This window comes from Serinus canaria, chromosome Z (assembly GCF_022539315.1).
Source record: "Serinus canaria isolate serCan28SL12 chromosome Z, serCan2020, whole genome shotgun sequence".
Taxonomy (NCBI): Eukaryota; Metazoa; Chordata; class Aves; order Passeriformes; family Fringillidae; genus Serinus; species Serinus canaria.
In genome coordinates, this window is record NC_066343.1 from 75,465,181 (window position 1) to 75,486,104 (window position 20,924).

At 43.7% G+C, this 20,924-nt stretch overlaps 1 protein-coding gene across 1 annotated transcript; it reads right to left on the minus strand.

Annotated features, from left to right (window-relative positions):
- Positions 1-1,861: 1,861 nt before the first annotated feature.
- On the minus strand, positions 1,862-20,619 carry ALPK2 (alpha kinase 2; the record flags this gene model as incomplete). Its single annotated transcript, XM_018924787.3, has 10 exons — positions 1,862-3,397; positions 6,894-6,942; positions 7,763-7,980; positions 8,230-8,318; positions 8,439-8,713; positions 9,685-9,720; positions 9,820-9,947; positions 10,628-10,775; positions 12,738-15,516; positions 19,075-20,619. Coding segments are annotated over 10 exons (5,502 nt in total), but the record flags the coding sequence as incomplete, so codon positions are not given.
- Between the last annotated feature and the right edge of the window lie 305 nt (positions 20,620-20,924).

Genomic DNA, 20,924 nt, shown 5'->3' on the forward strand with positions numbered 1-20,924 from the left:
CTTTCAGAGATGTCTCCTTCATAGCTGGGACTGCAAAGGAGCCTGACCTGTGGATCTGCACATCTGCCTGTTTTGTATGTGTGTTCAAATGCACAGCTCTGTCCCACTGCAGCACTACAGACCCAAAACACAGACAGAACCAGTGGGAAATGAAAACCCCTTGGATGTCAGCCATGCCTGAGCATTTCTAGGCTTGCTTTCATGGCAGGGATGGGAATGCCAGATTATTACTGTTGTAATAATCACACAGAGAAATGAAACAGCCTGATTTGGTAACCAGACACTGAAGGTCCATTTCTCTGCTGTTTTGTCCCAGCAAAGGGCACTCAGAACCCAGTTTCTACTGCCAGCTTGTGGCACTTGTGGTATCACAAACCCTTCCCTGAGGTCCCTGATGTAACTCAAGAACTAAACCGATCCAGAGCCCTACTAAGTCTGCCCTGACCTATCAACACTGGTTGAACTATATTACAATTGGGAAGAAGATCCACAAGATATAAAGTGAGATCACAGGGTGAGGAGACCCCTGCTACACTGTGAAGAGCAGGGTGGTGGTTCAGGTGTGTCAGTACAGGTGGGCAGCAGCTCATCTGGGTACCTTGGTATCACCTCTGTGCGGGCACTTTGACATTTGATGCTGGGAATTGAGTGAGCTGATTTGTGAGCACTGCGCTCCCTTCACAAAAAGGGATTGATGAGAAGGCTAAACCCAGGGAGGAGTTCTCAGAGGATGAGCCTTTTCACGGCTTTAACTTCCTTAACATTCTGTTGCTAAAGCAGAACCAGATCCAGAAGACTATTGCAGATACTGGGTTTACTACACATGGGGAGCAAATTCTCTGCAGTATTTAAAATGGGAATGCATTTCTGAGCTTAGAAATAAATGAGAGGGGAGTTGAAAAGCACTACAGCAAGACATTCCATTCTCAATTTTTGGCTCAAAAATACAACTGCATCCCCTCCCAAGAGGCTTCTAACCAGTCCACAGGGGATTCTCTTTTGAGCCAGAAAGTTCAATTTTCAGTACTTACAAAAAATAAAGGGTACTGCTGTTCACCCCAGCCCTGGTTTCTAACCTCCCCCTTTCCATGTGCTCCTCCTTCTCTGTTTTCTCTGCCTCTCTGCAGCATTCAGATGCGAGATGGCATATAACTGAATTTCCATGGGTTACAAATCCCTGTGCAGCATATTTGTGTGCTCTTAATCCACTCCTTAGTCCACATAATTTTTATGGGATGTTTCTACTCTCAGACTTAGTGTGCAGAAACGTTATTTGGCTAGCACGCTAAACACACAGAGAAACAGTCTGAAACACCCAGCCTGTGCAGAGATGAGCACCACAGCTATGGACCCTAGAGCTTAATTCTCTGATGTACAGGTGTGATGTGTCCCAGAAGAACATCATGGAATAGCACAGGGGCAGTGGGACCAGAACTACAGACTAACTTGACTGTCTTGTATGTGGGCTACTCAAAAATGCTGCTAAAAACAAGTATATGAAAATCAAATTTAATCCCCAGCATTGTGATTCCTCAGGTCTGACATAGCTATAAAAGTCTGATGATGATTCTGGGCTGACTCCACCACTTAGAAGAAGACACAGGCCCTTGCAGAAATGACTCATCCCTCTCCTCAAGAATTTGCCTCTAGAATAATAGAGATGACTTTCTCAGGTGCAGTCCATCTCCCTTGTCTGTAAGGGCACTCAAAGCCATTTAGATTTTACATTCCCACAGCTCACAGAGACACAATATTCACCTCAAATCAATTCAGAATCCTGTGTCCCTCCTCCTTGTGAGGACCCTGATGTGCCACATATAAATATGCGCAAACCTGGTCTTGTGTCTGTTTTGCAGGTCTTTGAAACCCCCTCTGCTGAAGTCTGCTGTGTGCCTCCATCAGTCCTTCCCCAGGCTAAGGACCTGCTCCTAGAGCTGTGGAGTGTGACAATGGTGTTTGTGTCCAGTCTATCAAACGCCATTATCACACTAAATAGTTCCTGGCAGACAAGGCATCAGGTCAGGAAGGTTTGGGACCTCTGGCAGTCCATCTTCCCACTGTGCTGAGGAATAAATAACCATGGTACGTGCACAAGAGGATGACTCCACTCCTTCTTTTAGAGGCAAAAGCACCAGAACATGGGAGAAATCCATACTCTCACACATGCACTTCCAGATCCCCACTGTAAAGCACACCAGACATCTTAAGGAATCATCACTATACTGTCATCATTAGGAATGTGGATTTCCTTGGCATTAATAGGGCTGTGTTTACCTCTGAGAGGTCAGCTTGTGATTTTCATTGAACTGACCAGGACAATAAAACTGACGGCAATTAGCCAACAGCCATCTCTGACTTTGGGACCAAACTACAATATACATTTGGAATATTAATTGGCTGAGATGCTCATGGCATTTTTCAAACAGAACACTTCCCAAAATTCTGATAAAAATCTATTGCCTCTAACTTGAAACACCATTTATCCAATGCTTTTAGCTTTGTTCCTGTCCCACCACGCTCAAACCCCTTGCCTTATGTTCTAAACCTCCTGTTTTGGAAACAGTCACAATGTCCTCACAGAAATTCTTCTGAACGCTATTGTAAAGAATAGGCATCATCTGTAGGAACTTCCAAAAGCCAGGTACCAGCAATGCACTGAGAAGCCTAAATCCCACTGAATAGTCCAAGATTTGTTATGCTCTGATTTGCAATGGAAGTGGTAACTTTAATATTCATCAGTGTGTTCCAAACTTCACCTTTCCTGACTTCTAAGTAACCCAGCATGCATATGCATATGCATATGCATATGCAATACTGTGCAAACATTGTACTTGGCATCTTAAATATATTGATGTTTCCATAGCAGCTGAACCACATCGCCATGGATGTAGACACAGAGATGTTCTTCTCCAACATCAGTCCACAGAAGCCTGTAAGGAAATCCAGGAGATGGCTTAGTTTGTTTCCAAAACCTTGCCCCAGTGTTAAATCTCAGGCACCAAGAGCAGAGGATCAGCTCCTTCCTTGGTTGCTGGCATCAGCATCAGGATGATTCCAAAACAATGCCAAAAGGCAAAAGACTAAAGTTAGCCCCTCAGGTCACTGGTGCGTGTCACTGCTCCATGTCCTCAAGAGTAGTTTCACAAGGTGGGATAGTGAGACTCAGTGCTCTGAAGAAATTAAGTCTCTAGGTTCTCTTGCCTTCTTGGGCACCATTTTCTTTACTGTTGATGAGTTTGGCAGATTTTTGCTTTTAGTGAGTGTTGCTTTCCTCTGTTTTTGATGAGTGGTTCGGAGAGATTTCAGTCCCAGCATCTCACAGTACTCATTGCACTGATGAAGGGCTCTGAACTGCTCAATGAAGGAAAAGGAGCAGTTGCCTTTAAACCCCTTGTATCTGTAGTAACAAAGGAAAAAAAAGAAAAAACCAAAACAAACCAAATGGGAATTCAAGATTAATTTTCAGCACAGGGAGGCAGAGTATGACTGCTGACTCATAAGCAACTTGAAAACATTAAGCAAGTCTCTTCTACTCATGCTGGCTTGAGAAGCATCGACTGCCACAGAAACTCAGACTGGGTCATTGGGAGGTGAGAGGAACCAGATAAAAAATGGTGACAGAAGAGGGAAAAGCATTAGAAGCAAAGCTCTGTGGGCTGGGTCCTGGCACTGTCTTTCATTAAGTTGGGAATAAAATTCTCTGCTGGCTACCTTTCTCAGTAACACACACACACAAAATCCATGCTACATCATTCTCTATGAACAGTTCTGTTGGCCACCACGAAGAAACAAGGTTGCTGCACAAGGTGTTTCAGAACTAGAAGCTGTTTCCATCTAAACATGTACATCATTTCCATGCAATGCTGCTCCCCTCCCCTGGCTGCCTACAGGATCTCAAGGAGCCAGGGCCCTCAAGGAAGACAGAAGGAATGTTCCTGAGGAAGGCAGTTTTATCCAGCCTCCACTCTACCTCCCACCACGAGAAGTACAGGGCACATGTATCCCTCTTCTCCTCACCGTGCCTCTGGATGCTGACAGTCCTCCCAGGGCCTGCTTTTTAAGCTGCATCAGCTTATTTTAAAAGGTGTACCTGCTCTTCAAAGGAGCCTTTTTGGTTAAATTCTCAGGATGGAGAAGGAAAAGAAAGGCCAGGGGGCTCCTCTCCTTTTTTAACCTTAATCAGTGCCTGTTCTACCCTGTTCTCTTGGCTTGCTGGATATCCAGTGTCCTCAGAGGTGAACTGTGAATTGTGACTACACAAAACCAACCAAACAGGATTTGGTTCTGAAATGAACAGATGATGCTCATTCCCAGCATCCAGAGATCGTTCTTCCTCAGGCAGACTGCACAGTGCTAAAGAGAATACTGCTGCTCTGAGAAGGCTAGGCTCCTGCTGACAGACAGACCCTGCTCTGGAAACCCCACTCAGCTGGCTCTGAACAGCAGGTGAACCTTGAAGGGATTTTCCCCTCCTCTCGAAGTAAGCTCTGTGTTTGTTTAACCAAAGTAGGTTGAAGAGCCATGTCATTGTTACCCCAAGGTTATATCCTCGAGTCCAGCAGGGTCATCAGTGGTTCTCTTGCTCCCTTGGAGAAATCAGAGACTTCAGACTTTACTGAGCTGCTCTCAAGAACTCACAGATATGTGTTGTGTTGGTGGATGCACCAGACACACCCACAGAACAGAAATTCCACAGGCAAACACACTGCCCTCAGCAAGGGAATTTCTTCTATCCAGCACCAAACCAAACCAAATCTTCCTTAAATCTGAAGGGGAAATGTTGGATTTGCCCTCAGGCTTAAACTCCACAATGCCTCCTGTTACCATGTGGAGTAAAGATAAATTTGTCAGTGCCCTGGAGCCAGGCAGTGTTTCAGATCCAGACTTGGCAACCAGCACTCCAGTTAATGACCATAACCGTGGGTTACCATGCTCCTGATTCCCTCCTTTGTGTGCACCATTCCTGGATAAATCCCTGGGCCCTCATGAACACTGTGTGCACAGAGCCAGGCACCGTGCTGCGGTATTTTTGTTCCCATTCACCAGAGAAGCTACAGAGCAGCTGATTTTAAGGCTCAGGAGTGGCACTCTGGCTGCATTAAAAATGCTTCCCTGGCGTTCCTGTTCCTAGATCCACTTCGCCCTCTCCTGACAGAACTGCAGTGCAGCTCCTGCAGCACATTCACTACACCACTGCTTTGGGCTCCTCTGCTTTCCAGCTCCCTGGCAAAACACACAGAGCAAGGACAAAAGATCAAAATTCCTTCCTCCACACATTGTGGACTCTGTTTCGGAGTACAGAAGAGATGTACTGTGTCCCCTCTGCCAGCACAGTTCAAGCCACACCAGTCCCACTCTGCATTTCTGGCTCAGTAGAACCATGTGTTCTCCCTTCATGGGACCAGGTTGGCTCTCAGCAGTTTGGCTGAACACACACAAAGCAGTAAGACCCAGCAATACAGGAGTTCTGGGCACTGAGATGATTTTCCCAACCCATGTTCACAGGAAAGGAGCATGCAAACAAAATACAGGACCGGGAAAAATCTGTCATCTTGCAGGAATTCCATTAGTTAAATAACAAACAAAATGATACTCAACATTTTCAGGAGGCTGTTCATTTAGGGAAATTATTTTCCTTTCTATATACCTGAGGTGATCCTTACTACAGCTTGCATTGTGTGCTCACTTCCTCCCTCCCCAACACAATGTGTGTTTTTATAGGAATCATTTCCCACAGTGAGCTGGACAACATTCACTGAAGCATTGTTATAAATCTTCTGATTCCTGAGAACGGTGTTGCCTAAATAAAACATTTATTACTCTTTTGGTTTCTAATAGGATGATGTATGTTCATTTCAACTGCTTTTACTTTGGATCTACAGCTGCAAGAGTAAATCAGTAAATCAGTCTAACTGAATGGATGCCAGCCTGCAAATGTTCACGATTCTCCCAGAATACTCTAGAGTCGCATTTTTAATAATTTAGATGATATTGTGAGGTTTCTTCTTGTATCCCAGGTATACAGACAAGGTCTTTAGAACAAAGGCTGCCAGATTCTTAAAGGAGAATTTAAAGCACTTACCCCCATCCCCTTTCCCTGTCCAGCAGCCACTGCCTACTCCTATCCACAGCTCTGCTGGCCTGTGTTATAACTAGAAGCCTTAATTAACTTAAGAGAAGTGGACTAAAGTTAGATTATTACATGCCTACATCTTTACACATACACTTAAGTTTCCCCAAAAGAGCTGATGCCTTTGCAACACCACTAGAAAACAGGCTCTAGCAGTGCCCTGAATAATCTTTTGTTTCGCTGTTTTTGAGAGAAAAAGGGGAGAGATACCCTCAAATCCCTTCACAATTGTCCTTGTTTATCAGGGAAGTGGCCAGTACACAGCATCCCACTGAGAAGAGTCTTTATAAAAGCTTGTGTCACAAATACATATCCCAAAGTTCTGGCACTTTTGCTGGCTGCAGGAGGGATTCCGGGGTGCCTTTTACCCTGAACTGCAGCCAGTGCTGGCCCCATGTGTTCAGCCTTACCTTCCTCCAGCTGATGGACGACCAGGAGCCTTACCTGCTGTCACCAGAACCCTTCGTGTCACTTGTGAAATGCCCTTTGGACAAGCCCAAGTTTCAAGGGAGCCATGCAGGAAAAACAAAGCTCAATCTACAGGGTAGCCCCATTCTTTCATAACAAAATAAAAGTGTTTCCTTTACAGGCAGGTTTTCCATAAATATGAACATGAAGAAGTTAAAACACTTAGATAGGGACGTTTTCTTCTAAAGTTAGAGCAAGAATGAATTTCCCGTGCACCCTCCCCCATCCACAATTAACTGTGAAGAGACAGAGGAGTAAAGCACAACCATGCTGCTGAGAAATCACGTTCACTCACCCTTTGGCCAGAGTTGCTATGCCAACATCCGTTAACTTCATCCCTACACCTGCAAGGCAGCAAGGAAAACATAGAGCTTAGCTTACACTGGAATTTCTAGGACAGTATTCACATATGGAGGCATTAAATATTATTTATTGAGTCACATTTTTCACTTTATTTATTTGTCACATTTTTTCAAAGCATTTTAAAGCACCCCAGTTAAGAAGAGGATGTTCCCTGTGTCACCAGCAGCTTTTAGAAGTCGGGCTCATGCCATTATTTTACAGCTGTGATCAACAGCACAGCTTGTTTCCTTTGCTAGGATTTTGTTCTTTCTCCTTCCTTTAAATTACTTCAGGGATCTTGCTTGGATGCCTTTTTGCTATATTTCCTGCTTTCCCATGTAAAAAAATATAGGATGTTTTCTAAGATTCCAGCTTTTTCTGTTTTTCTTCAAGAAGGGCATCTTTTCCCCTGTTCCAAATACATTGCTGGACTGAAGAGGAGTCACACCCATGGGAACTGAGGTAGCACGTAGCAAACATGAGGGTGTTTCTTCACTAGTCTTCTTTTTGAAGGAGTATATTTCTTCAAAACTAGCCAGGACCCAAATGTGGAGCATTCCACTGCTGAGTAATTGTTGGTGAGTATTCAAATACAAACAAAGGGGAAGGACTAGGGTGTCTTTCACTCAGCAGCTATTTCATTAACCTCTGGGTGGTGAGTGAAAAAGGCAGATTTGGCTCATACTGAGTGTCCTGATTCACTAAGGTACATGCGAAAGAACAACTCTTCCATTAAGAGTGTAAGATTTAGTTTCCTTTTCCAAACTGCCCTCTTACAAGAACATAAGCTACATAAAAATTGCCTCTATTCAGACAACTCACCTTGCAGGTCAGTGACAAGCAAGTTCCCATTGGTCTTCTCATACACCCAGTGCTGAAAGGTGCAACACTTTTGGCCAGCCTCTGAGTCTCTTCTCAGGAAATTCACTTCCTTGCCATCCTTGACAGAGTATTTCACAAACTCCCCAACCAGCTCCTCCTCCACTGTGGCATAGGGGATGTTATTAGCAGGGCGATGAATAAGAAAAATCTGAATGATTCTGAAATCAAGGGATAGAAACTAATAAAATCCTGACAATTCTTTCAGTAAGAGGGTAAGAAACAGACAAAAGTGGCTAGTGATCTCGGAGAGTGAACGAACAGCTACCAACTCTGAACCAAGCTGGAAGAGCTGTAACACTCATCCCAGGTTTCCTCTTTCCTCTTTAGTCCTAGCAATCAGTGGGTTGCCATGGCACAGGACAGTAAATATAAGCATATATGTATATAAAATATGTATTTATACTCACTCTGGTACTTCTCCAAAGCCTTCCAAAGATTCAGCTTCAGCTGCATATAACTTTGCATACTCTCTTGCGGTATTTTGGACATAGCATTCCTGTATTACAACAGACATGCCTATGGGAATATTGCTCAAAACATTCAACAGATCATCTGTTTGAATTTGAGGACAGCTTTGGCCCACAAGTCTGGATTACAAAGGCCAGGAGCAGCTCACCTGCAGTGCCAGACTGTAGTTCTTCTGCAGCAGCTCGTCCCTGCTCTTGGTGCCGTAGGTGAGGGCGCTGTGCACCTTCAGCACGCAGGGGTGGCCGGGGGCGAAGGCGGGCGCCAGGCCCTGCAGCACGCGGCTGCGGAACGCTCTGCGGTGCATCCCCTCGCCGAAGTGCAGCCCCTCTGTCATGATTGCTCCATGCAGTGTCCCACCAAAGTAGCTGGAGCTGAGGGGGTCTTCTCTGAACATCAGCTCCATGACTTCGATTTCTTCCACACCTAAAACATAAAAGGAATCTCTGCAGGCACGTGGAGGGGTCGGCATGGGACAGCAGATGCATGTCTCCAGAGAGGAGGAAAAAATGCTCAGTGGAAGCACAAATTGTGTTTTTGAGGGCTGGGACCCCAAGCAGCTCCTGACAGGCAGCTGCTTGCCTACACAATCTAAAGCCAGCATGGAGAAAGGTGGCAGCTCAGGATCATAAGGAAAGAAGACAGAGTGTAGCAAACAAGTCTGTTACAGATGAAATCAAGGAAAACCCTGGATTTCACCCCTTTAAGTGATCATTGGAATCCAAATGCAAAAAAATTTATAAGGGGGAAAAAAGTTAAGCACTGAGAGAAACTAAAACATTCTAACTGTACTTCAAGTGTCTCTAATAATAACCACATTTCAAGGGTCATCAGTAAAGAAGATAAATAGGAGAACAGAACTACACAACAAGGAAGTCCTTCCAGCTGTCCCATGAAGTTACCTCTGGTTTAGCCTCTGTACATTATTGCCTCTCTTCAAAGCACGGAGGAAACACTGCACAGATAAGGCCAGAATTAGAACACTCCTTAATTCCACCTAAAATTCTCTGATTGAAAGTTATACAGTGCTGCTACATGAAAAGTCCTGTCTTTATTTTGCACAAAGAAATAAATGCTTAATTTCAATTCTTCAAGGAAAAGAAAGAAAAGTCACCATGCCAACTGAAGGCCTGGATCTCTGCAGTCTGCTCAGGAATGACAACCCCACTGGCAAGGCACTATCTTTAGCTGCAGCACAGGCCACATGCCCGGTGTCACTGAACACCAGTTAACACACAGGGAAAGCATTCCAAAGCTCCCTGCCTGCCTTTCTCCTGGAGTACAGTTACAAAGCAGATGACCTGCAAGAACCATGTGCTTGTGCCAAAGAGCTACCAGTGTGTGTATGTGTGTGTCTCTGTATGATGACATGCAATGCTACTTCACTTTATATTTACCTTCATAACTCTGAAAACTTGAAAGACGTTCCAATACTAGGAGGAAACAAACAAAAAAAAAATTTGTAGTAAAAAACTCTGAATAGGAACTGTCATTGTCATTATTATTAATCAGAACTCTAAACTGGGGCTTACCTGCAGCAGTAAGATGAAACTCAGCAGTCACCTTTCCATACATGTTATTCAAGCAGCAATAATACATTCCCTGGTCTTGGCAACTGGCTTCAGCTATTTCCAGAGAGACGGGAGAGTCATCCTGGGCACTGGAACAAAGCATTTTGTGCTATCACATATTTTACTTGTTTTCACTGGAAAAACTGATACATTTCATCTCTTGGCACTGTTTATTTGTTAAAACACAGCACAATTATTTAGCAGATGATTACATGTATTAATACTACAATTAATATTGCAATACAACAATCAAAATAGAAGAGTTAAAACAAGAAGAATCAGACTAGAAAGTTTAACCAATTCGTGCAACTTTTTCTCTCCACTTAAAAAACACCTAAGGAGAATCGATCCTACAGAATTCCCAAAAGTGTGCATTTTGATGGAAATGTAAATGTATTTTCTTTCTTTTTTTTTTTCTGGGTAACATTAATTTTGTCTTTTTGAAACATTCTGAACAGTTTTTTAGATCAGAATACAGAATTACAAGGAAAATATCAGAATTACCAGGAAGATAACTAATTTCATTAAAATGGAAAGGGTAGATGCTCTTAATGCCCTTAAGAAGCTTTTATTTCCACCCTTCTCTAGGTTAAATGAGGTTCGAACTTCTTTGATATTTCTTTGAAATCTGGATGACACTGGCTATGACCAAGCTGAGAGGTGATGTAACACAAACTGCGACCAATATCAATGCAGTGTGAGAAGATTTGCCTCCTATGAATAGCAAAGTTACCCTGAAACTCCCAGTCCTCCAGAAACATTCCCTTACCTTCTCTGCAGCTGAGCCAGTATCTTGGAATCTTTAGTCCATGTAATGGTGGAGTCACCATGAATGTCACCAAACTGACAGCACAGCTTAATACTTCCAGAGCAGTCAGGGAATAACTCTGCTTGGATCTTCTTCAGCAGCCTGGGGGCTTGAAACAGAAGAACCACAGTTTAGGATTTGAAGACAATTACATTCTTTTGGCATTTTAACATTTCATGTTAAGAACACGAATACTGAAATCCCCAGTAAGTAATTATGACTTCTTGTGTCTCAATACTAAAACTAGTAGAATTTTTTAGTTGATCACAGCCTGGGGAAAAGTCCCAAAAGGTAGTGCCAGCCTGGATCTCTGCTAGGACTTTTCACTGCCTCACAGAACACTCCAGTGTCTTTGCACATGGGCATGGTGCGGGCAGGGGGCTGGAGGGGACTTGGAAAGAAAGGGAATCTACATACACTTTGAGAAAGGTTTTGGGATCACAACACAGCCCCACATCAAGTGACACATCCCTGCTCGATATCAGAGATGTAAAATGCAAGATGTTTTGTTTCCAACTGTGTTAATTCTGAGCTGTTGCACTCTAAATGAGGTAGCATGGCACGTGTCCCTCGGAGATCCTATTCCTGCAGATTACTGTGTACTGATGTTACTCCAGTAACACCCAACTTAAAGGGTCAGGCACACTGCCATGGTTTTCCCCATTCCCAGTTCCAAGCCCCATCCAGTCCAGGTCTCCCCACTGGACTAGCAGTCCCTGAGTCCTGGGGCATGTGAACCTTGATGTATCAGGGCTAAAGTGACACAGGCAGGACTTGACAACTCTAGAAATAGAACTAATGGCTCCAGGTTCCTGGCCTGGCCACCCTTCTCTCCTGCAGCTGAAATAATGCAGAAGAACACTGAGTATATGCCACAGCAACCCAACCAGCCTTCCCATAATGCCAGGGAAGGGGCCACAACTGTGCTCTAGAGCATAGACACACTTCAGTCGAGACTGAGGCAGAGCAGAAACAGGTGAATAAAATTCAGTGTTATCTGATGCAGCCTGAATGTTTAAAACATTTTGCAAGTGTAGCCTCAAGCAATGGAAACAGGTTAGGCATTGCACAGTCACTGCAGCTTGCTTGCTCTGCTTTGAAGGAATGTGTCTCTCCTCCCACACATCTGGTTCCCTGGAAAAGGATGCATCTTTGTACAGAGACAAGTCTGGAGTTTTTTTAATGTAATTAGAAAAAGTAGAAGCCTCATGAGACTGCACAGTAATTAGAGTGTGTAAAAAGCTCCACAAATGTGTAGCTTACCTTTAGTCACTGTTCAGTCTTGCTCTGAACTATTAAATCATTTTATGATGTGAACATTAAATGTCATGTCAGAAGGTAAAAATATGACCTTGGTCCTTGCAAACTACCCATAGAAACAACAAATCCCTCATCTGCCCAGCAGTCACAACCCTGCTGCAGAGTTATCATCCTTCTAGAGACTCTGGCAGCAACCCGGATCTCCTTTCAATTATATGTTTCCTATATCAGTTTAATAGTGCTCATTTCATCCATGTCATTTTTGCAGCAGGGCAAAGCAATGCAGAACCAGTCAGAAGTAAGCACACAGGACCTCAAAACATTGTTTCTCAGTGGTACCCTACTGCTAACAATAATAACTTTGCTAGTAATAAATCCTTTGGTAACCAAGAGGGGAGAATTGCAGCTGGGAGCTGCAATGCAGGAGCATAACTGGGAACACAGCCCTGTTGGAACAGAACAAGTAGTGGGCTTGCAGCTGCTACATGGTGTGTAGTTATGTGGTATCATTATGCTGTTCCTCCATGCAAAGTTACTCCAAGAGGCCAATGAGGCAGTGATTATTTCAAATAGGTTACAAAGCTCATGAATTGAATATATTGCCAGCTGGGAAAAGGGTTCATCTCTGTGGCATGGGCATAGCACTCATTACTAAGTGCACAAATCTGGAAATAAAGCTCCATGAGGGCAGGACACCTTTAGCTGACTGAGTCAGTCTGAAAGAGGCTTGCAGTGCCTTTCAATAATCTTAATTTTGTACTGTAGCCAGAATGATGGGAAAGGACAGAAAAGAAAATCCATTTTCTCTTACCTTTGCTATCCTTTTTCAAAATGAGTTTCCTTTGCTCTTTTCTATCCTCTTTATGAATCACGCCTCCCTCGCTCTTCCCAGACTTTTTAACACAGCTGGTATCCTTGCTGACACTTCCCCTCTCCTCCAGCCTGGGTTTTTTGGACAGAGTTGCTGGTGGTAATTTCTTCTTAGCTCCAGCAGCTACATGCCCACTCTTTGTTGTGTCCTCTTTACATTTGATGGGCTCAGGTTCTGCAGCAGCCACTGGTATCTGGCAGGATTTTGACCCTTCCTGATTTCTTTGGTTTTCTGTGTTGACTGGGAATGGATCAAGTGTGGTCCATGTCAGAGAAAATGACGGAGTTCTTCTGCGGTGTGGTTGTTCTTGAAAATGCTGGTTGTTCCCTGAATCAACTGGTGGCAAATTAACTAAACCACTTACCACACTCTCTGCTGTCCTGACTTCCTCCATTTTATCATACTCAGTGGACTTAACTGAATTCTCAGCCTCAGCTATCTTGCTGGAAGGGATCAAGTCAGGACAAGACTGCTCTGTGCTAATATTCATAATCTGTTTCAGAGCCTGGGAGCCAGTCAAAGGGTGCAAAGGAGCCTTTGCTTCAGCTTCATCTGGGTTATATTCAATAGTTCTTGGAATCTCATGTTCATTTTCACACATGGCTGCTTCTCCTTTGGTTTCTCCAGGGACCCTCTGGAACAGACCCTTCCATGGCTTGCAGGAAATTTCCAATGTAGTTAAATTTCTGTTTACTTTGACTCCAGTTTGTATGGATCCAGTTTTTCCCTCATTTTTTGTGGCAGGACATGCCACTGCATATTCACTGGGAAGGCCCTCTGAGTGGCTTACAGATGTGGGGAAGGGCAGGGTTTTGTTTCCAAGCAGCTCTTGGGAATGTAGGCAACCTCTGGAACCTCCATCCTCCCCACTTACTGTGCTGTGGTGCTTGCTTTGAGCTTCCTTGGGAAGCAGGGCACTGGCTGATGTTACACTTCCAGCTGCATAGGTGAGATTTTTTAAAGAATCTATTTCTAACTCTTCATCAGACCTGAAAGTGCTATCAACAAAAAATGAATGCTGTTCTGCTGTATTACAAGGGGAAGTTGCAATCTGACTCTCTGAAACCTGACTAACTCCTGAGTCACAGGAAGCTTCAGCCCTGTGTTCCTCAGGTATGCAAATCTCTCTCTGTTCTCCTCCTGGTTTACATGGTTCACAGCTGGGCACTTCTAGATAAAAATCTCTTAAAAATGGCTCCCCATAAGGGGGAGGCACTGCCCCTTCTTGTTTTGCTATTTCTGTCAGTTGGTCTGTATTTTGGGGTAGATTCTTATGTGTTATGGTTTTGTGAATCTGAATTAAACTAGGAGATTGCATTACATTACTGTATTTCTGTGCATTTGAAACAATTTGAAAATCCTGACATGCATTATTTTTTGAAAGATGGTAGCTGTCAGAATTAGTGAAATTTGGTGCAGTCAAGCCTGAGTGATTTCCATTTTCTTGTAAATTCACTATGCAATTTTTATGTATGGTGTTAACAGAACAGAGTTCTACATGTGTAAACTGGCTGGTATTTTCACTGGGGGAAATGTCTTTCTCTTCAGGGAAATAAGCCAGTTCTCCTCTCACTGGATAGCAATCCATAAAATGACAGCCTTCTCCAGGTATAGACTCATTTGTCATGGCTGTGTTGTATTCAGTGTGAAGTAACTGTCCAGCTGTCCCATATGACATACCTGATATGTCAGCTCTGGGACATGCTAAATTACCACTCTGAGTATTTTGTAACCTTTGAGGAGAATCTGCTTCACATGTTTGGGCAGCATTATTAACAGCGAGCTTCCCTTCCCAAGCCACAGTGGATTCATTCCTGCCCGTGGCCATTAGATTTGGCTCCAAGCACTCCTGGGTACTTAGGAGGACACTGGTTGCTGAAACACAAATGGATGGTGTTTCCCTCTCATTCCCAGTGCCAGAATTTAGACAGGCACCATCTGTTCCTACCACTTGTGCAAGACAAATGTTTCCTATGGATGCACTCTCACATGCTGCAGCTCTCTGCAGGAGGATATCAGAAACATTGCAGTCAGCTTTCTCAGTTCTGGGCTTATGAGCTGGTTCTGTGATGGGCCCCTGCTCTTCTATCAAATCCATTGGCAAAGGATCATTGGAACAGGTCTCCCACATAAAGTTCAGTTCTGTGGCTTTGATATCTGTCAGCCTCGTACCTAAACTTGGGATGCCTCTGTTTTCAAATGGGATTTGATAGTCTGAGTCATCTTCATGAAGAAGTTTCCACAACTTGTCATGCACTGCAGATATATCAGCATCTCCTTTGCACTCAGGTTCTCCAGATTCCAGGACTGACTTGGGATTAGCTTTGGACACAGCCTCATTGGCTGATTGGCTGCAGAGAATATCTGGGTTACTGCTGTCATGTATGTCAAGCCCAGACCTCTGCTCTCCCTCCCCTGGCTCATCACACAGCTTTGCAGAAGAGAGAACAGCACACAAGCATTCCTGTTTATCAGGAAGAGAATCCATATCCCATAGAGGCTTTTTGCCATTCCTAATAATTTCTTGTCCGGAGAAGACCTGTTGGTGACAACCTTCTCTCTTTTCACAAGGAGCACAGTGAAGAGAAGAGGTCTGTAAATCTGCATTCTTCACTTGCAGCATGTTTTCAGCAGAGAGCTGGCTGTTTCCTGTACTCTCACAAGCCCTGAGGATGCCTTCCTTTTCTGTGCTGGGCTCCATACAGAGGTTGTCACAATTCTGGGTAACAATTTTAAGATTAGCACTTTGACTTTTCAAAGAAGGAAAATAGAGCAATGTAATTAAAAATTAGAACTACAGCTTGACACAGGCCTGAAGGCTTGCATTTTTTTTTAACTTTTTTATATATTTGTCAATTGTCAAGTTTCTGACTTGTAACTATCAACATAATGGATTGAAATCAACCTCCTGGGTCTGAGTCTGAAAGTGTTGCTCCTTAGAGAAGATTTGTAATGAAGCTAATCAATTTTACTTCACAGTATCTCACTGTCTTCACAGTATCTCACTGGTTTTTAAGCAGAAATAGTTTTGCAAGGTAATTTTCCTTTGCAAGCAAAGTCCCCATGTTAGATTTATACCCCTCTGTTTGTACAAATGGAGTGTAACAAACAATCCCTAGAATACAGACTAAAAGTACATCACTGTCTCTGGGTATCAGCTCCCTCAAATCCACTACATTTGGGACTGCTTTTACTTTATATTGTTCTCCAGCAATCCACCTTAGTGGATCTTGCCACTTCCCTGTTTCATGCAATGCCACTCAAATTCCCCTTTCCTAAAATGACACTCTTTTAAATGGCACACTGCCCTGGAGTATCAATATCTGCAGTTATTTCAACTGCTTTAGACTGGTGAAACAAAAGACCTGAGCTGTGCTTTGTCCTGCAGACTGACAGGCACATCCTGCCAGCACCCCGCTATTCCTGCTCAAAAGGCAGAAAAGGAGGAAGAACTATAATATTTTAAAGGCCGAAGAGGGAGTTATCTACCTTTTTAAATACCACACCCTTCCAACCAGACAGAGCAACAGGCAGACCATACACAGCTGTCAGGAGTCCATGCTCCAAAGCAGTACAGATTTTCAAGGGGATTTTTTCTTGGTGTGTCTCCCCGGAAAGCCTGGAGCCAACTTAAGACACGGGCAACAAATGGGATGTTAACTGCCATTCCTAGGGTAGATCCTACTGAATGAACAGGGCTGGTGTCATGAGCTGCAGTTATTCCACGCAGGACTCCGCTGCTTGCTCTGACACAGAGCAACGGCCCCTCTGGCACGGCTCAGGCCCAGACCGTTCCCTTGCAACGCCAAGCTCTGATCTCAGCCAGATGCCCAATTACCTGGAACTTCTGTGTCAGTTCTGCTTCTCTCCTTTTTGGATAACAAAATTCAAAATTATCTAAAAGTGACAAAAATTTGTCTTGGCAAGGTCAAACCAAGCATCTCTCAGATTTTATGTGAACAGGCTGTACTGATATGGAAAAAAACAGAATAATGTCTCTGTAACCCAGGAGTGACAGCAGCACCTTGTGCCAAGAGTGCTGACCATTGACCACTGACAGGGACCCAAGGGTGCTGACCACTGAACTCTGGCAGAAACAGGGCTCTGGCTGAACACTGAGCACTGACAGGGACAGGGTGCTGGACACTGACAGGGACAGGGTGCTGGCTGACTGCTAACAGAACCAGATTCCCAATAACATCCAGAAAAGCCTCCTGGCTCTCTGTACACTGTGACATCACACAGCTGGCACCGTTGGTGTATTGGACCTATTATTAATGAAGCTGCTCTGAAGCACCAGGTAAATATAGAATTTCACCTGAGGCTAGGCCATGAGGTCATGAAAGGAGTGAGGAGCCTCCCACTTTAACTATCTAATGGAAGGAGAATTCACTCAGCACAGCAGGTGCTGCACAAGACACACTGCAAAGGTTGTTCCAGTTCGAACATTTGATGCCAAGTGTAAATCCGTGGGTCATTAGTGCTGTGATCCCGTGGCTGCTCTGTACCCCTCATCAGACCTGATTCCCACATGGACAGGGAAAATACCACACCCTTCCAAAGCAGTCAGCTGTGGGGCTTGCTGCAAGACTCTGCCCTTGCTCATGCAGAGCAGTCTCACTCTGGGCTCCAGCAAGCACCCCAGGGTACTTCTACAGAAACCCGTGTGCAGCAATAGATTAGTTGTTACTTCTCTTAGATTACACAGGCAGATTTCTGAGGAAATTCTCGTTTACAGCTTACTATACGGGTGCTGTGAGAAGCTGTCCACATTTTTCTAGTACTCCAAAAAAGGAAGCAGTATTTAGGTGGGATGCTTCTGCTTGGCTCGTTTTCAAGACCACATAATTTTGAACCTACACCTGAATTTCACTGCCATACCCACATGTTTAAAAATGAGGATTGGTGTGTGCTCAGCCCTTATCCTTTTGTGTACACCAATACTAATTTTTTATCCAGTGAAAAGTTTTGGCCATGGAAATGCAGACATACTGACTAGGCACAACAAGAGTCTAAGTGGCTGCTCTGAAATTTATGCCAGGCACCTGACAGCTGCTCTTGGCTAAGAGGCTTCTGGGATTTAAATTATTGCACTGGACTTGGGGAAAAAAAAAGCAAACAAAGACTCTGGCAAACCACGGCCATACACCCTGTCAGGAAGCTCTGAGGAGGTTAATTCCAGTGAGGGGTATTCCCCATCATAAGGACATCATGTGCTCCTCAGATAGGATTGGAATCTTATGTACCATAAAACCAGAGAAACCTATGAGCATTTTTCAGGAAGAAGAATTCAGTGATTTCTGACTGCTGAAGACACCCCAGTGGTGAGATTAAAGTCACTCTACTGTGACATTACACCCAGAACTGCGAGATATTTTACCTAAATGATCAGACGAAGAAAAGCATGTGCAATTGGAAAAAACTTTTTTTGTGACAAATGAGGTTTTTTCTGTGCAATTAGCTACACACCTTCAAACCAGAAAAGTTGGTGACAATAAGATTATTCATGATTTAATAGTATTTATATATCTTGAGTCCTTACAATGTGAAATAAAAATGATTATTCAATTTTCCTACTTAGGAAACCTTGTAGAGCATCATACCAATCTCTACAACTGTAGTGATTTCTCCAGCTCATTTTCTACCAACAGCATAAAATATGCAAGTACATGGAGAGTACCACAGGGGTTTGAATTTTTAATTTGTTTGTATGTTTCAACTGAAATATCCAACTCTTTCATTGTTTTATTTTTTAAAATCACAAAGCTCCATTCAACTCTGTAACATGAACTCTCTGCATTGAATTCGCATCGTTGTTACAAACCACTGCAAACCCCTGCTGATTTGGTTTAGGTTTCCAACACTATTAGTGGAAGACGGTTTTGTTTGTTGCATATAGATTGAAAAGAAAGTAAATCAAGGCATTCTCTGCTCAAATACCAACAGGTATTTGAGAAACTTTCTGGGTTGAAAGAAGCATTACTTTGCTAAGACCTGTGCAATACCCTCCATATCAGATTTCTCTATCCAGCTGTCCAGAGGCCCATTAGTGCCTCTCACCATTATCAGGCTCACTCTATAATTAGAACAGCTTAGGCTTTACTTGGGCCTTTTCTAAACCCAGATTTCCCTCCCAGGCGTAGCTGTCATTCAGACGTACATGAATAGTATCTTTCAAAGTAATTTTGATTTTACATTATTTTGTGACAAGCAGGAATAAATCGCATTGAGTTCAGCAGAGGAGCTCTATGTGTTAAATGATAAACATGTTACTTACCCCAAACGAGATGTTCTCATCTGGCATCGGGTTTTGCTCAGACAGCCCCCGAGTTCTTTCCCTTTCCCAGTAACTGTATTTATCTGCCTCTTCTGTTGGACACAGACCAGCCTGCATTTGCACACTTTCTGCTTCCTCGGGAATCTGTGCTGAACAGACACCTTCCTGACTGGGAGACGGAGCTCTGGATTCTCTACCTGCTGCTGCAGCCTGGAAAGACTGTCCTATAGTACTTACATATCTGCAAAGTTCTATAGGGTTTAACAGCTTGAAAAGGTTTCTCCTCAGACTTTCTGTTAAGGTACAGACAGCGTGCCGTGCATTTCCCTCTGGCACATTCCTTCTCCCCTCCTCCAACAGCAGTGAGCTTTCCCCCAGCACGTCCCCTTCGGGGCTGGTTTCTGTCATTGTTCCCGAAGCCTGACCTGTACAAGCAGCACCTATACCATGGGCAGAGGAATCTACCTGGGCAGGGACAGTGTCCGTGGGCTTTGGTTCATCCCTTGAGGAACCTGCAGCCAGATGGTCACTTCCATTAGTCTCTTCTTCACTTCTGGGATGTTCATTTCCAGTGGCTGCAGAAGCAACAGGCACTTCATTCTTCTCTTTGTCTTTCAAAATGGCACTTTTATCTCGGTGCTGTCCAACAGTGAGAGTCATCTCTGTCTGCAGAGCTGACTGGCTGTACATAGAGGGGTCTCTCCTTACGTTTACTCCTTTGATTTTTGACTGATGCTCACAGAAGCCAATGGGGGTATCCATAGGCGTAGTGTTATCTGACACTTGGAACACACAAGGCATTTCACTGAGGAAGTAAGCACACCCATCACAATCCTTACTCAGTTTTAGATCATCTTCATCACTTTCCAATAAAAATTCTAATTTCTTTTTCCAGATTTCATCTTCATGCACTGTAAGCACATCTGAGCATTCAAAGTACTCCAGGTCATCATCAGAAAAGTCATCACTTACACTTGTTACTTTCTCTGCATAAATCTCCAGAACAGCAGCAGAATTTTCAGACTCATATTTTCCAAAATCAGTGACATTACCTAGGGAAGTGTCTGCCTGCTCACCCAGCAGGGAATTCTGGCTTAGAGGTCTGCCCAGCCCAGTCCTTTTACATGCCTGGACATTGGCCAGAGACTGAGGAGATCCAGAGTCTTGTGTGTTAAGGCAACAGTTGCCTGTGTGACAAGTGGTTACATCTGTGGGGTGGGAAGGCACCTGTCGGCTGGAGTATTCCTCTGCTCTTCCAGCAGTGACATCAACCACACCCTTAAAATGAAGCAAGTCATCATTATCCTCTGACAAATCCCTCAGGCAGGAAAAAGTTGCCTGGGATTTAACTACATTTTTAACATCCATGTTGTCTTCTGTGTTAGGCAAGTGTTTGAGGGATTTCTCAAGTGGAGACAAAACTCCTGCTTTGCTGAGTTTCTCAAGCAGTAAATGAATGATTTTTGAAGAGTCAGAACCTGATGAAATCAACACAATCTCACCCTCGCAGGGGGAACTCTTGCATTGTGCAAAATATTTCCCATTTTACTCATTCTACCCTGAAGTCTGTCACGAGTTCGTTTAGGACAACAACAAATTCTAGGCAAGTTTTGTTCTTTGTATGTGGTTCTGGGTCAAGAAAAGTCATTCTAGCTCTCAATGAAGTGCAGATCTTGTTCTGTGCACCTGCAAGTAAAAGAATTACAAAGCTTAAAATTACTTCTGAAATGGCTATAGGTATTTTCTAAAAGGTGGTCAGTCGACACATATTTGCAAGCACTTTCAAAACAATAAATCATTATTTAAGATCCAAGACCAGATGTTAAGGCAGTAACCCTAAACCGGCTGTC